Source organism: Parus major, chromosome 9 (assembly GCF_001522545.3).
Source record: "Parus major isolate Abel chromosome 9, Parus_major1.1, whole genome shotgun sequence".
NCBI classification, from domain to species: Eukaryota; Metazoa; Chordata; class Aves; order Passeriformes; family Paridae; genus Parus; species Parus major.
In genome coordinates this window covers 20,741,614-20,755,893 of record NC_031778.1, presented here as the reverse complement: position 1 = coordinate 20,755,893, position 14,280 = coordinate 20,741,614, and the positions used below count along the sequence as shown (strand labels likewise).

The 14,280-nt window shown below is 46.0% G+C and overlaps 1 protein-coding gene across 7 annotated transcripts in view; it reads right to left on the bottom strand.

The window, feature by feature from the left end:
- The window catches only part of PLD1 (phospholipase D1), a 72,651-nt gene that overhangs the window by 13,484 nt on the left and 44,887 nt on the right, over window positions 1-14,280 (bottom strand). For 6 of the 7 annotated variants that reach the window (XM_033516622.1, XM_033516621.1, XM_015637971.3 and 3 more), the window contains 9 exons: window positions 13,047-13,157; window positions 11,633-11,839; window positions 10,555-10,771; window positions 9,524-9,637; window positions 7,416-7,544; window positions 7,001-7,119; window positions 6,704-6,817; window positions 1,030-1,140; window positions 282-370 (listed from right to left, as the gene is read on the bottom strand). In XM_033516622.1, the coding sequence (XP_033372513.1) occupies window positions 282-370; window positions 1,030-1,140; window positions 6,704-6,817; window positions 7,001-7,119; window positions 7,416-7,544; window positions 9,524-9,637; window positions 10,555-10,771; window positions 11,633-11,839; window positions 13,047-13,157 (1,211 nt within the window). The remainder of the gene's footprint in view (window positions 1-281; window positions 371-1,029; window positions 1,141-6,703; window positions 6,818-7,000; window positions 7,120-7,415; window positions 7,545-9,523; window positions 9,638-10,554; window positions 10,772-11,632; window positions 11,840-13,046; window positions 13,158-14,280) is intronic. The other variant, XM_033516624.1, reaches the window with a different exon arrangement.

The window sequence follows — 14,280 nt, the reverse complement described above, 5'->3', positions numbered from 1 at the left end:
GCAATGGAGCAAAGGTGTCACTGAACCAGAGCACAAAGGACTTGCCTTTAAACAAGTCCCATAGTCAAAAATACATTTACATTGGGATAAGTCCAGAAAATCACTTTCTGTATGCAAAGAAACCACTCAGGAGCCTCTCTGCTGCAAATGCAGGTGCTCAACCCTATCAGTTCTGTGTTGGCACAGCTACTGCTCAGCTGTGTCCACTGAGGGGTAATTTTTAGCACCACACCATGGAAATGCACCTGAAGACTTCCACTACCTCTTTAAGAACAGGTTACCTGTGAGCTTTAAGAATCCTCTGAGCAATCGCATCACCGATCTTGTTCCACACAATTTTGTCATCAGCACAGCTAATAAAAAACTGGTTCTGCAGGAAAAGCAAGCAAATCTACTGTCAGACACTGCCAGCAACCAACCCAAAATATTTGCATGCTTTATTTCAATCCAAAAGCAACTAAAGATAGCTGGGTTTGTGTGCCATTGGAGTGGAGGCTCTTTTTAATTATGATTAAATGGTATGTGTGTCTGTGCTTGCTTAGGGAATGAATTAGTCCTTATTAGTCACACTCCTTAGAAAGTTCATGTAAAGAGCAACCTAACAAGAGGCTTAAAAAAAAAAAAAAAAAAAAAAGAGGAGAAAAAGCATCTCCATTCAGCCAGCACTGAGTGTCACTCTGACACAAGAGATTGCTGCAGCTGAAGGCTGTGTGGATGAAGAGCTGCTGGGTGAGTGGGAGGTTTGGGCATGCACAGGGGACGCTGCAAAGCCACAGAGGGGACAGGGAGACTATTGAACAGGCCATGAAAACTGCTGGAAATTTTGCAAAGAGACTTATAAAGGAGAGGTCTACTTTTTTCCACCTTATGGCCAGACAGCTGTCAGGGTACACAGCCATCAGTCTGGCCTTAAGAGCACTGAAGGTAATGTCTAAATGCAAAAAAACTTAGGATCAAACCTCAAGAAATATTTACCTTCCTGATGGCTACAAGCCATGCCCAGAGCATGAGGACCCTCCTGCCACTCACCTCTATGTAGATGTAGTGCTTGCTGTTCTCTATCACACTGATGTAGGCTTTGTGGATGGACTCCTCGTGGTACTTGATGCCAGCAGACCAGTCAGCAGCAGAGCGGATCACCTGGAAAGCAGGAGAGAGACCCCTTCAGCTCTGTCCATCCAGGACAGCACCATGGCACCTGAATTACCCCAGAGACAAGGCTCTTCCCTGGCACAGCCAGGCTTTCACTAAATAAGGTAGTAAGTGCAACATTTATATTGCATTTGTAATTGTGAGAAAGGACATTCAGAAGTAGCATTAATGCTTATCATGTTTTGATTAAAACCACAAGGGCCCTGTCCCATTGCTGTACTACTGCCTTCTCCCACCTGAGCAGCTCCAGATGCTTGTTCTTGCTTAAGGTCTTATGATAAACTGCTTTTAAAAACACATAAATTTCCAAGCTTTAGGGATGCACAACCCCATCAGTGATCTGCCCAGCACTTTAAAGCTGGTTTCCAGCTAGGGCAGGGTGTTTTTTCCCCCAAGGAGGCAGTACAGAATCTTACAGTCTGGTAATGCATGCCTTTGTCCTCAGCACTCGAGGTTATTTGTTTCTTCTGCCAAATTCTTGCACAAGCCATCCCATTTGTGATGATATGACTTTGAGATTTTTAGTTCAGCTGCCAACACTTACTTCTTTGTTTTTACTGGAAATCCACTTTTAAAGTAGATTCCTGCAAGATCACCAGGGCATGTCCTGCCTCTCTGTCCTGCAGTTTTTGTGCAAAAGACCCAAACCAACATGAGAAACAACCTCTGTTTGTGCTTTGGGCCAGGCTGAGTAACCCCCATAGCAGTCAGCATCCTGTCCCTCCCAGCCAGAGATGCTGTAGCACCTCCTGCTCCTACACTTTGAGTCAAGAGGCAGCCACACTACGCCCCAAGTGACGCTTTTCTAGATGGAAATGTAGTTTTTAATCAAGGGTTGGCAGAGTACGTGCTTGGGAAAATAGTTACTCATTATTAGCCTCTGTCTTTAAACATTGTCAAGACAAAAACATTGAAACAATAGCCTTAAAATATCTCAATATAACCATTATACTGGAACTCAGTGCCAGTCCCACACAGCACAAGACTCAGGGGCTGGGGATTTGTGAGATGTCTGTGTCAGTTCCAGCAAAAATCCTGATCTCTTGGGAATTGACCAAACCAATCCTCTTGTCTCCAGAGCATCTCTGGAGGTGGCACTCGGGGCCATTGCTGTTAAACAGCAGATGACTCCTGTGCTTGTTCCTTCACCTGGACAGGAGCTTTCTCCCATATCTGTTTTTCCCCAGTAAAACAAGCCCTGCAACTCTCGTGTTTGGCTGCTCTCCTGGCCAACAGGAGGGTGCACTCTGCAGTCTCCCCAACTGAGTGTTGGGGACACAAATGTTGGAGTGTGGGAGCCAGCCTGAATACAAGGGCTGTCACAGCCTTTAGCAGTGCCAAACAGCTGCCCTTTGCCTGCATAAGCCTCTTCAAGGCCCTGCTGATCGTTCCCAAATGTTTTTAATCACTTATTTGGTTTACAAAGCCAAGGCTGAGTGTTCCCACTCATCCCAAGCTGGGCACTGCTGAAAGAACACGGAGCACCATGGCAGACTGAGATCTTGAACAAAATTCCACCACTGGTATTAATAAGCTGTTATTGACATTAATAAGAAAAGAAAAAACAGTTTTTCTGGGTAGAAAGCAGGCTAATTATTCCATACGCAGCCTGGACTGGAGCTCACAAGCTCACAGCACTTACACTCTCACCAGCACAGCAATCTGGTACTGCACTTCAGAAAGTGGCAGATTGTAGCTTTCTAGTGCACAAAGTCTAATATTCAACTTTTTTCTTTTTCTTTTTTTCTGGTTAACACAACAGAACCATCACTCAGGACCACCCCTTTCCAGAACCATGACTTCCCAGGGCATCATCCACCTGCCCTTCCCTACATTCCTCCTCACTGCACATAACTGGCACCCCAGCTCACTCCACACCCCAGGCTGCCCCTATTACATCCCTCTGCCTCACCCCAGAACAATGTGTCATGGCTAATTCCAAAAAGCAGGCACAGCACCACCCAAAAAGCTCCCACCAGGTACAACCTCATATCCCCCTGCAAAGGGAAGAATAGGTGTTGGAAAGGGTTGGACAGGACAGCAGAATGAGTATAAGGTGTTTCATCTTGGATCTCCTCGAAATGTAGATGTTTCTCTCAGGTCTGCAGGTACAGGGACAGGAAAATGCCACCAAGGCAGCATCCCATGGAGACAAAGCTGTGGCACTCACAGACACATACCCACACCTGGAAGTTTGCTACACAGCCCTTCCCTTATCACTGATGTTCTACCTCACAATTCGGGACACATCTCTTTCCTGTCAAGGTATTTAAAGGCAGCTGGTTCAAACCCAACCTATTTCCTGGGGAGAAAAGGCCACATGCTGCCCCAGCAGAGCACCCCCCATCCAGAGCTGGAGCCTCCATGTTCCTGCCTCTCCCTTCACCTCCCCTGAGCCTCTCAATAGCTTGTCATCCCTTAACTGCTCTAACTGATACAAGGGTAATAAATGTGATGTTTGCTGAGGGCTAGTGCATAAATCCTGAACAATGCAGGGCTCTCATGAAGACTTCAAAGAGGTGAGGGCGTCAGCTGCTGCCAGAGCATTAAACTTTCATTGCATTTCCATCAGGAATGGGATGTTGCCTCCCCATGTCATATGCTTTGCAACCTGGCTTTGGCAGATAACTGCAAACTCTGGAGTGGAAATAAGGAGATGGAATAATGGAAAAAAATCTGGCACTGCCTTTGGCAGATCTCTATTTGACTCTTGCAAGAATCAATGTGCTCTTGCAAAAATCATGCTGCTTATTGCGAGCAAAGCCCCTAAGTTCAAATGAAAGAGGATGGGAGACCATACCTGACTCCTTTTCCTCCTTCCCTGCCTGTACCACCACAGTGTTTCCCACACACACTGCATTCATCCTCCCTGCCCAGGGGAAAGCCCTTGTCAGTGCTCTATCCTCCCAGAAATGCTTTCCTATTCCTCTCCTCTCACAGAGAAGAGCAAAACCAGATGGTACAATGAGGCTGGAATCTGTTGCTGACAGGTCAATGGTCTGGGCTTGCAGCAACATTGCAGTCCCCACGGATCCTTTGTGTTTTCCTTTCCTCAGATCTGCCCACAGACGAAGACAGATTTGAAAACAAGGTCAGAAACAAGAAACCCAACAGCCAGGCTTTCCTCAATCACTCCACAGCCAAGGACAATCCTGGGATACTGGATTTTACCTTGGGGCAGCAACTTCTGCCTGTAAAATCCCTACACAGTACTAAAGTGGAGATAACAGGGAATTGGCTGCTGGCCAGCCAAAGGAGTCAATACTAAGAACAAGAATATTGGTCTAGTTTTTCTGGATAAAAAGTCTGTAAAATATTTTAGGATATCTGCTTATTTCTGTGCAGAACTGTACCACTGAGAGGAGATGTGAGCACCTGAGCCCTCTGCTCCAAAATTAATAAACTGGACAGGCAAAAGGTTGATATTTCTGTCCCTACAGAAAAGGAGAAGTCACACAGGGATGCCCTGATGCACACCCTGGGAACTCCAGAAAAAGTCAGCCAGGAGGGGGAGTTCAGATCCAGGCTGCAGGTGTCCTTCCCTGTCCCCACTTCCTGCAGCAGCCAAATCTGAAACCTCCATCAGCAGGAGAGACTGAGTCACTTGTGGATTCGCAGTAGGACTGCAGGGATGCTCAGGGAACTTGTGTCACCTGGGGACCAAGGGAAACAAGGCCAGTGTGGGTATTAGGGAGGAGACAGTCAAAATTTTACTATGTGCATCCAAATCCCTGCCTTGGAGCTTGATGAGGTCACCTAAAAATCATAACCCAGCTGAAGGAGCCTGGGGACCTGCACCCAGGCAGGGAGCCCCAGCCTGGGCAGAGGAGCCCCCCTCGCTGCTTCCACCAGGCTTGGCACTGCAAATGCTCTTCCCCACCAGTTTTCTCTCATACCTGGAAGGCTGGTACATTTCAGGACAACACATTTCCAGCCTAATATCATGTAGTTTTATTTCTATGTCTACATGCAGGGCTGTTTTGACAGATGCATAAATAAGAAATGAGCAAGGTAGTTTCAAATGAATAATTTACAAGACAAACCAGCTCTCCTTTTGCTGTTTATGGCATCATTAAGAGCAGCCCCTCATTTCCTGGATGTATCAGTTATTTGCAATGCCTCAGCAATGTGGTGGCCAGGCAGGTTTTCCAACTGCTCACCCATCACTCAGCACCAGAGCCTGCAGATTCTGCAGTCACCGTTTGAGCTCCACCCTCCTCTCCCACGGCCTGATGCCCCTGAGCCAGCAGCTCTGCAGCTGGACTGAAGAGAAGCTGGATCTAGGTTGTTCTCAGTTTAATTTCTCCTTTGGGAACTGCTTCCAGTTCTGTAATCAGCAGAGCTTAACTTTTTGCTACAGCAAACCCCATGATTTAGAAGTTGTGGCTTATCTTGCAGTTAAAGTGTGCTCAGGGGACACAAGCCCCATCGCTTCCATAAGAACAAGATTTCCCAAAAAGCCGGTGTCAGATCCAGACAGGGAGGCATTTACAGCCACAAGGAACAGGATGATGCCTGAAGGGAACTACTTCCCAGCAAGCTGGGAGCCTTGTTTTGGAGGCTGATGTAAAACACCCCAGAACCCCGACACAAGATCCCTGTGCAGCCCATCCCTCACACCACACAGAGAGGAGCAGACAATGCCCTGGCAACCCACAAACCCAGAAAAAAGCATCTTATTTTACTAAGCTTCCCCAAGCAGTGCTCTCATCTGGGCAGACCACTCCTTACAAAGAGCAAAGTCATGCATTTTTCCTGGTTTTGGTCTAACTGCTCTTACCTCATACATCTTTCATCCACAGAGACACACAATGGTTTTGCTGCTTCAGCATAACTATTTTGACTTTGTACTCTTCAACAAGTTCCTATTTCTGCTGGGTAACAGCAATATTCAAGTATGTGCACTTGATAGAGCAAGCTAGGCTTTTAAACAGTTATCTTGGCAATTCTGACTGATTGAGACCTATTGTCACAAATCAGACTGTGGGCTGACTGTGTGGAACTGCAGAGGACCCACAGGGGTGGCAGGGCTGCAAAATAAAGTGCAGATGAAGTTCAAGGCAGAAAGCAACAGCCTCAAGACTCCACTTAATGCTGGGCTCTCACTGACAACCACCCATCTGAGCAAGGCGTCAGGGCCTGGCAGGCTGCTCTAAGATGTGAGATAAATCCTCAGTGGGTAACCTCAACCTACCAGACCTTCTTAAATCATAAAGACCAAATGTTAGGTGTCAGACAAAGAGCAGCAGAAAACAAACCATTTAAACCACACAGCTATGCAAAGTCAGAGTGTTCCCACCATTTGAGTACTGCATACACTTTAGTCCCTTTACCTCAAAGGTGGACATAAAAATTAATGCTTCTCTAAAACAGCTGCATTACTCTATTGCAATTGAGGATCTGATCACCTAATCTGTGAGCAGAATTAGGTAAGAGTTTTGCATCTTATAATTCAAGTTCTGCAGAGAGTCTGTCAGGCATTCAAACTTCCTGGGAGGATGCAGAACAAGCCCTCTGAGGAGAATGTGAGCAGTAGACCACCAACACCCACCTGGACTGTGGCAGGAACAGCCTCAGGCACCTGATACTTCAACTCATTAGCAGTTTGCTGAGATTTTGGCAACAGGAATGGGTAGGACAGGGACCGGTATTTGGGTTTCATAATCTGCACAGGAGGGAAAAAAACAGATAAAGAAAAAATGCTTGAAAAAATGCTTGCAACAGATAAAGAAAAAATGCTTGCAACATATCAGAACACAAGGAAACAAAACAGATGCCTTCAGAGGGCAGAGGGATGAGGCAAGGCTGTGCTTAACTCTGTGTCTCCAGCAGTGACACCCACACCCACCTTGGTGAAGTTCCAGCGCTGGATGAAGTGCCGGGCGACGTCGCGCGCGGCTCTGCCGTGCACCACGGAGGAGATGTCGTGCCAGGGCATCCTCGGCGTGGTGTATCTGTCAATGAAGTCTGTGGGACAGGGGAGCATGGTTGAGCTTTCTCAGACAAAGGACATGAATGTGGAAAAGCACAGCATCCCCCTCCTCAGACTGAGGTTTCTGGGACATGGCACCAGGCACCCCCAAGGCAGATGAATTGGACTGCAACAGCATAATTGACCCTAAAACTCCTCAAAGGGAGTTTTGCTGCTTTTTCCTAGAAACCAAACCAGCCTTGCTACCTCTGGCTTGGAGGCAGAAAAAATATGATCTGAGACCATAAAGGTGCAGAAGAAAGTTTTGGGGAATGCAAAGACTCCCACTCACCAGCAAAAGGCTTGTCGAGTTGCACCCAGTCTTTAAAGACGAAGTTGCAATAGTCCTTCCCGTGCCAGAACCTGGTTTCCCCAAGCAGCTCTCCAACTCCTGTCTTCAGGCTACGGATGGATCCTTTATCTGTCCCAGCAAACAAAACAAAAACATGCTCCAAAGTCATGGTCATCCATTGCACACAGCAGTGAGAGACTCACAGCCATGGAACAGCACTGGTGGACTGCCAGTCCCAAGCAGCTGAAGCTGGTTTCTCCCTAGTGCTCCTGTTACTTTCAAGGGATGTATGTTAGCATTTTTTTCTCCCCTATTTTAGTATTTCTTATACAATCAGAAGAGGTTATATACAGGAGTCTGTTATGGAAATGAAAAGCAGATGCTGAGTTTTATCTTGGGCTACATCACCCTACAACCATTTGCGTTTCCCCAGTTCAATAACACCTAAATATTCCCATATGGCAGTCCACATCATGTATATCATCTACTTCATATATTTTACATTAATAGTGAACTAATTCCATCTCTGCTAGAGAGTTTATTTTGCCTCTCTAGCTGTATCTCCTCTAATTGAAGTAGTAGTTAATATCTAGAATGAGATGTTCATGTTCCCTCATGAAGTATTGTGGGTTTTCTTAGTATTATATTGTTTTTTTGTAAATAGCAGTGTCATTTCTAATACAATTTTACATGTTGAACAAGTGGATCCTGAATTCCAAATTTGTGCAGGAATACTGCACGCAGGGATATTCCCTCCTAACAGGATCCCTTTTCCAGAGCACATATTTTGGTGCTGTGAACTTTTTCCAGGCTCTTAAAAAATCCAAAAATGTTAGCCTAGACCATAAACAGTTAGCTGGTATTATTTTCTGACCCTGAGAGCAGCCTTCATCTGTGACACCACATACTAATACAGTAATTATACAGCAATGCCACGAGCAGAAACCTCCTCCTAACCCAACCACACCGCCAGGTAATCATAAAACCCCTTAGTACACAGAAAAACCAACTTTCAACAGTCAACAGAACACACACTGGCAGCAGCACAAGAGCAGGGGACACAAAGCAAGCCCTGCCAGCGCTGCTGTGACCCTGCCAAGCTGAGCCAAGCCATGCCAGAAATGCCATGCAGCAGGTTTGCACCAGAGCTGCCTTAGGAAGCTCGAGCTTGTAGTGAGAGTCCAGGTGGAGCTGGGGAATCTCTGACTCGACATGCCTGGGTGGGAATGGGAACGTGTGGGACACGGGCCAACACACGCTCTGTGTGCCGCGCTCTGATGACTGCACAGTGACTCATGATGAGCATGAATGGCCACAGGGGAGACTGCACAACGTCTCCACAAACACATGGAAATGCTTTGTTGCCTGCCACTACTTTGCAACCAATATTTTATAATTGGCAATTAATGCCTTAGAGGAAGATGTCTGCAAGAGGATGATGCTGGAAAAGTGCTCCTCACTCTGTTCCTGAACCCAAAGGCATCTTGGAAAGGTACCACACTGGGACAGGCCCTTCCAACACCAGTCCAGAGATGGGAACAGCTCAGTGCTCACAACCACTCAACTCCTGTCTCAAGTGAGTGTGCTTTCCTTGGTCCTAATTAGAAGAAAAAGAGGGGAGTCCAGTCTTTGTCCAAACATAGGACTGGCAGGAGCCACTCTGCTGCTTCCTCTCTCTGTTTGCATGTCTTCCTGCATCAGGCTTACTTTAAAAATATCCAATACAGAACTTCCCAGTTCCAGTAAAGCTCTTTCCTTTACAGGATGAGAGTTGCTGAAATCATCACATACCAGAATGAGAACTATTTCTGCAACTGTTCCCTGCTGTCATTATTGCAATTTTTTTGCTTACTCATTTTGGTTTGATTTTGGTTTGTTGTTGTTGTTTTGGGGTTTTTAATTCTTATTTATTTATGCTACAGTATTTGTAGTTTCTGGAGAAGGCTCTTCTGCCAGGATGCCCACAGAGGAGAGATAAGTATGCTGGGAGAACAACAAGCAGCGAAGGCTGATCCTGGCACCCAACCTCACTCTTACCATAGTTATAACACAAAAAAATCAGCAGCTTAAGCCTGAAGGGTTCCACAGCTCTGCCTTCCTCCACTTACCCTCCCGAGGCTCAGCGAGCCCCTGTTTGGATTCACTGTGGTGATGGAACATTTTCAGATGGGGCCTTAAACTCTGGATTATATTCGGATGGCTCCTAGTGGGGCTTGAATAACCTGCAGAAAGTCAAGATGCTCTACTCATGGCAAAAACACATGTCCACCTCTGTCACCCTGGTGCCTGCTCTTGTCTGGCACCCAGCAGATAGGAACTCAAACCAGACGTCAGTTTGCTGAAACTACAAGTGAGTGCCAGGCAAAGGACCAAACTCAGGAGCCAGCTGGTTCTAACCCAAACAGATATAAGGAAGAACAAAGCTGTGGCCGTGTCCTGAGCTGACTGCAACCAAGACACCCATAAGGAGCCAGAGGCAAGAGAAAGATCTGCAGGGGGGATGGAAATTCCAGTAAGTTCCCCCATCTTCCAGAGCTGAGGACTTTCAGGAAGGATTTCGTTCTGGAACAATTGCCAAGCTGATCCTTGTAATTTTAGCACTGAAGTTATCTTTAACGTCAGGAATTAAAAGCTGCATTTAAATATTCAACTGCTGAACAGACTTTCCTCTCTAGCAAGTGGGTAAATTTGGAATATTTCCATTTAAGTGAACTTATTTAAAACCTAGCTTTTAACACAAGTCTATGAGAGGGGATAATCCCATTCAGAAATTATTTGCTTGTTGTAATAAATCCAAGCTGAAAAATCAAAGATTCAATTCTCTCTTGCAGGAACAAACACTTTCCAACAACACAAACATTAAGAAACACATACACTGTACCACATCATCTGACGGCTCATGAAAATTGCTAATTAGCTAAAAAAAAAAAATCCACATTAAACCTTTCTTCTCTGTTTTGCAGTGACGCAAATTTACATGTTGACTACACACAGCTATTATTCTGATAGTTAGGTAACTTGTCAACTTTCCTTCCATATAAAGAACACATTGCCCTAGAAATGATGTGAACGTGCACATACACCCACCCACCACCTCCACACATCCTTTATATACATTATTTAGCTGAACATCACTTACTTGACTCACTGTCGATGCTGCTGACGCTGTCAGCATGGTGCATGCCGTGCTTGTGCAGGTGCTTGTAAATGCTGAACCTTGAAAACTTTTTGGGTTTTCCTACTCCTTTCATTTTTGATGTGTCTGGGGCATCATCAGCATTTCTCTCAAACAAGTGGCTCTCTGGGGCCAGAGCTTGAGGCTGCAGCGGGACACGTTCAGTTGACTCCGCTGCAGACTTAAAAGACACAAGACATGGCTACAGGTCAGGGTCTCCTTTAGCTACTACTTTAGAGCTACTACAGATTCTCTCCTGCTCAGAAACAACCATGAGCCAAATTTTGCTCTGTGACAGACACATTTCAGTGGGAACTAGGCATGCTTTCTGAGATGAGTCTGTACTCTGAGACAGAGTCTGAGAGGAGGCACTTTCCAGGGAAGCCTAAATATTAGCAGCATTTGGATCCATAAATTTACTCGGGATTATTATTCCCCTTGAAATTCTCATCAACCTAGACCTCTCCAATTTTTAGAGACATGTGGCTGCATATAGAAAAGGTTAGCAGAAAGCTCAGCAAACAAGGGAGCTGCTGTGGGCACAAACAACAAACACTTCAGAGCACTCTGCAAGTGTTTACTCTGCATTTCTAAGTTTTGTTAAGGAAAGAGAGGCTTCCCAGAGAAGCTGTGGATACCCCATCCCTGGAAGTGTTCAAGGCCAGACTGGACAGGACATGGAGCAGTCCAGTCTAGTGGAAGGTGTCCCTGCCCATGATGGAGGTAGGAACATGATCTTTAAGGTCTCTTCCTACCCAAACCTTTCTAAGATTCTATGATTTTAAGAACACAGACTTCAAATTGTGGCTGTTGTTCCAAGCTCCAGGGGAAACCCAGTTCTCTTATCTCTGTGCCCTAGCAAGGCCTTGTCAGCACATAGCCCTCAAGAGTCATTTGATGCTTAGATCCTTCCTCTCATCACTTATTTGTCATTAAACCTCCAAAACCCAACCCTATGCTCAGAAGAGGACACAGCCCCTTCAGCCCTGACCCAGACCTGCTGTGGCTGACCCTGGCCACCAGCTGGACCCAGCCCACTTACTGCCAGGTTGGCGGTGGACACAGACTTGACGGCGCCGGCGCGCTTGACGCTGCCCACGTCGGTCAGGCGGTGCTCGTCGTCGTCCCAGCGCCCGTACGCCAGGTCAATGCCACCCACAAACGCCACGGACTGGTCAACAATCACCAGCTTCTCGTGGTGGGCCCACAGGTACACAGAGGAGGACACGTGGTCTGGGTGCCTCATCACCTGTGAGGAAACCAGCACTCAAGCTCAGCACTGTTGTCAAATTTAAATCCTTCCAGGCAGAGAGCTGTTCAGCCTTTTTTGGCTGTTTGGGGTGATGGGGAAATGCTGGAGTTGTTACTGGATGCATCCACTGTTTAATTACTGAAGCTACTTAATTTCTGTCAGCCATATGGCAGGCAGGTGCTTCCCCAGAATGCAGGAATGATTACTGATGTTGGGATAAAGTCACCCTTACAGCAGCTTCATAAGAGGACCATAGTGAAAGAAACTGCTGCAGTTGAGCTGTAATAGCTGAGCTTTCAAACACAGAGCCTGCTCTGAAAGAAAACAACATATTGGTGATCTGAGTCACTTCTTTGGTTGTTGCCACCACACAAGTGAAATGAGAAGGGTGGTTTTTCTCCCCCAACTTAAAATCAAATTTGTCATTTGTTTAGGAAATTTCTTTTTGACAAGTGTCTATGGAACCCTAATTTCTATATCTAAGCTCAGAGTTTTATTTATGATGTTACAGCCACTAGACCAGCTTCCTGGAGAAAAAGCTACCAAATTTCACCTGGCTGCTCCCAAAACCTGTGACACAGCTTGTGTCTGTCATCCAGTTTTGCTCCAAAGACAATGAACGGATGCTTCCCTGCACTGTGACAACTGATCAAGTGAAAATGAATCAATTATTCTACCATAACAAGTATCTTACTGCTCATTAAGGTGTATGTGTGTCTAGGAGACTGGATCTAGCCTTATCTACTGGTTTATCTGCCACAACTGATTTTCTGCTTGGTGCCAGAGCAGTAGTTTAACAGCACGAGACAGTGCAATGCTGTTCTTCTCTGGTGGGAACACTAATACCCAGTGTTGACTCTCATCATTCATATTTGAGCAGAAATGCTGAAATGAGACAACACTCCCAAATTGTAATTTTCCATTTGATGTAACCCCATTAACTTGTCACACGAAAAACACTTCTTGTCAATTAAGGCGAATAGCTGCTTTGGCAAATCTAAACTAAGCAATTTTATATTCCACTAGAACCTACAGAAATGAAGATGCAGTGGCATCACTATATGGATGTGTCTTGTCAGACTATTCCCAATGCAATGGTGGGAAACACTCCTGAACTTCCAGTTCCCACCCAAATACACCGGGGCCAGCACCAGCAATCAATTGAATTGAATCAAACACTTTCCACACAGCCCTGTGCAATTACCTTGATGTTTGGATGGAGGTGCATGAGCGTCCGCTTGCTGTATTCACTGTTGATCCCCAGGGCAAGCTCCACCTCTTTGTACAGCATAACAAAAATTCTCACTCCTTGTTGCTGTCAGAAGTAAAAAAGAACACATGGAATGCAGGCACATCAGTGAATACAGTCTGCTTCTGAAGGGAGGAAAAGCTAAGAGGCAGTAAATGTGTTGTGTCTGCTGATGGAGATGCTGACTGAGGTTGCACTTGATTATGCTCTTCCCAATCCTCCATGGGGACCCCACAGCCTGGTAGAACCTGCCTGCTTGGGAAAGCTCTCCAGCTTTCTGAGAAGGGCTCAGTACCTGGGTTTGCATGGGTTTTATTGTTTTTGTCTGAGCTATGCCAAGGCACATCCACAGGTCATTCCTATAGCAGCTCCTTTCACATACCCTTTGAGGTAGATTTTACAAGCATGATTCACTGCAATCATGTTCATCTACTAAAGTTCAGTGTTCTGCTGCTTCATGTTGCCCTGAGGGTTGCCCACAGTCAAATGTCCCTGCAGGATGACATGACCAGTGAGGTCACACAGATACCCCCCTCCTGATGGGGATGTCACCAACTCAACACCAGCAAAGAGGTTCTTTCTGCTGGTAGGGCTAAACAAGCTCCTGGAATACACTAAGCAGTGCTAAAAACATGATGCTTTTTGTGACCAGCATTGTATCCACGGCAGAGTTTCTAAGAACTCTTGTTAAAGCACTTTTAAATGTGCCAAGTGCCTCCCAAACCTTGGCAAATACTGGTCACACACTGGGACACCTCCTCTTCCCATAAATCAGCATGGATTAAAAGCTTGCACTAGAGTTTGCCATCTTAAACTTGGAACCTAAACTTTCCACAACGTTCTGAATTCCTATTCCCATAAAGCTGCTGCCAAGAGCGAAGGCAATCTCCAAATTGTAGATGACATTCCGCTCTCCACTGCACCCAGGGGAGTCCAAGGCAACATTGCACACACAGAAAGGGCAGCCTCACCCCTACACCACCACATCAGCTTGTGGCTGCCTTGTTGAGTCAAAGAAACAGCACGAGTGACAGAGCAAGCATTTCCAGGGACTGACCCCACTCTATCACAATGTTTTTATGGCCATATGAAATCCATGTCAATGTGACAAAAAGAAGCCAAATTCCTCCTCTGAGTGAGTGATGCTTTGTAGGCAGTTTATTTTTGCCAGAAAACAAGATTAATTCCA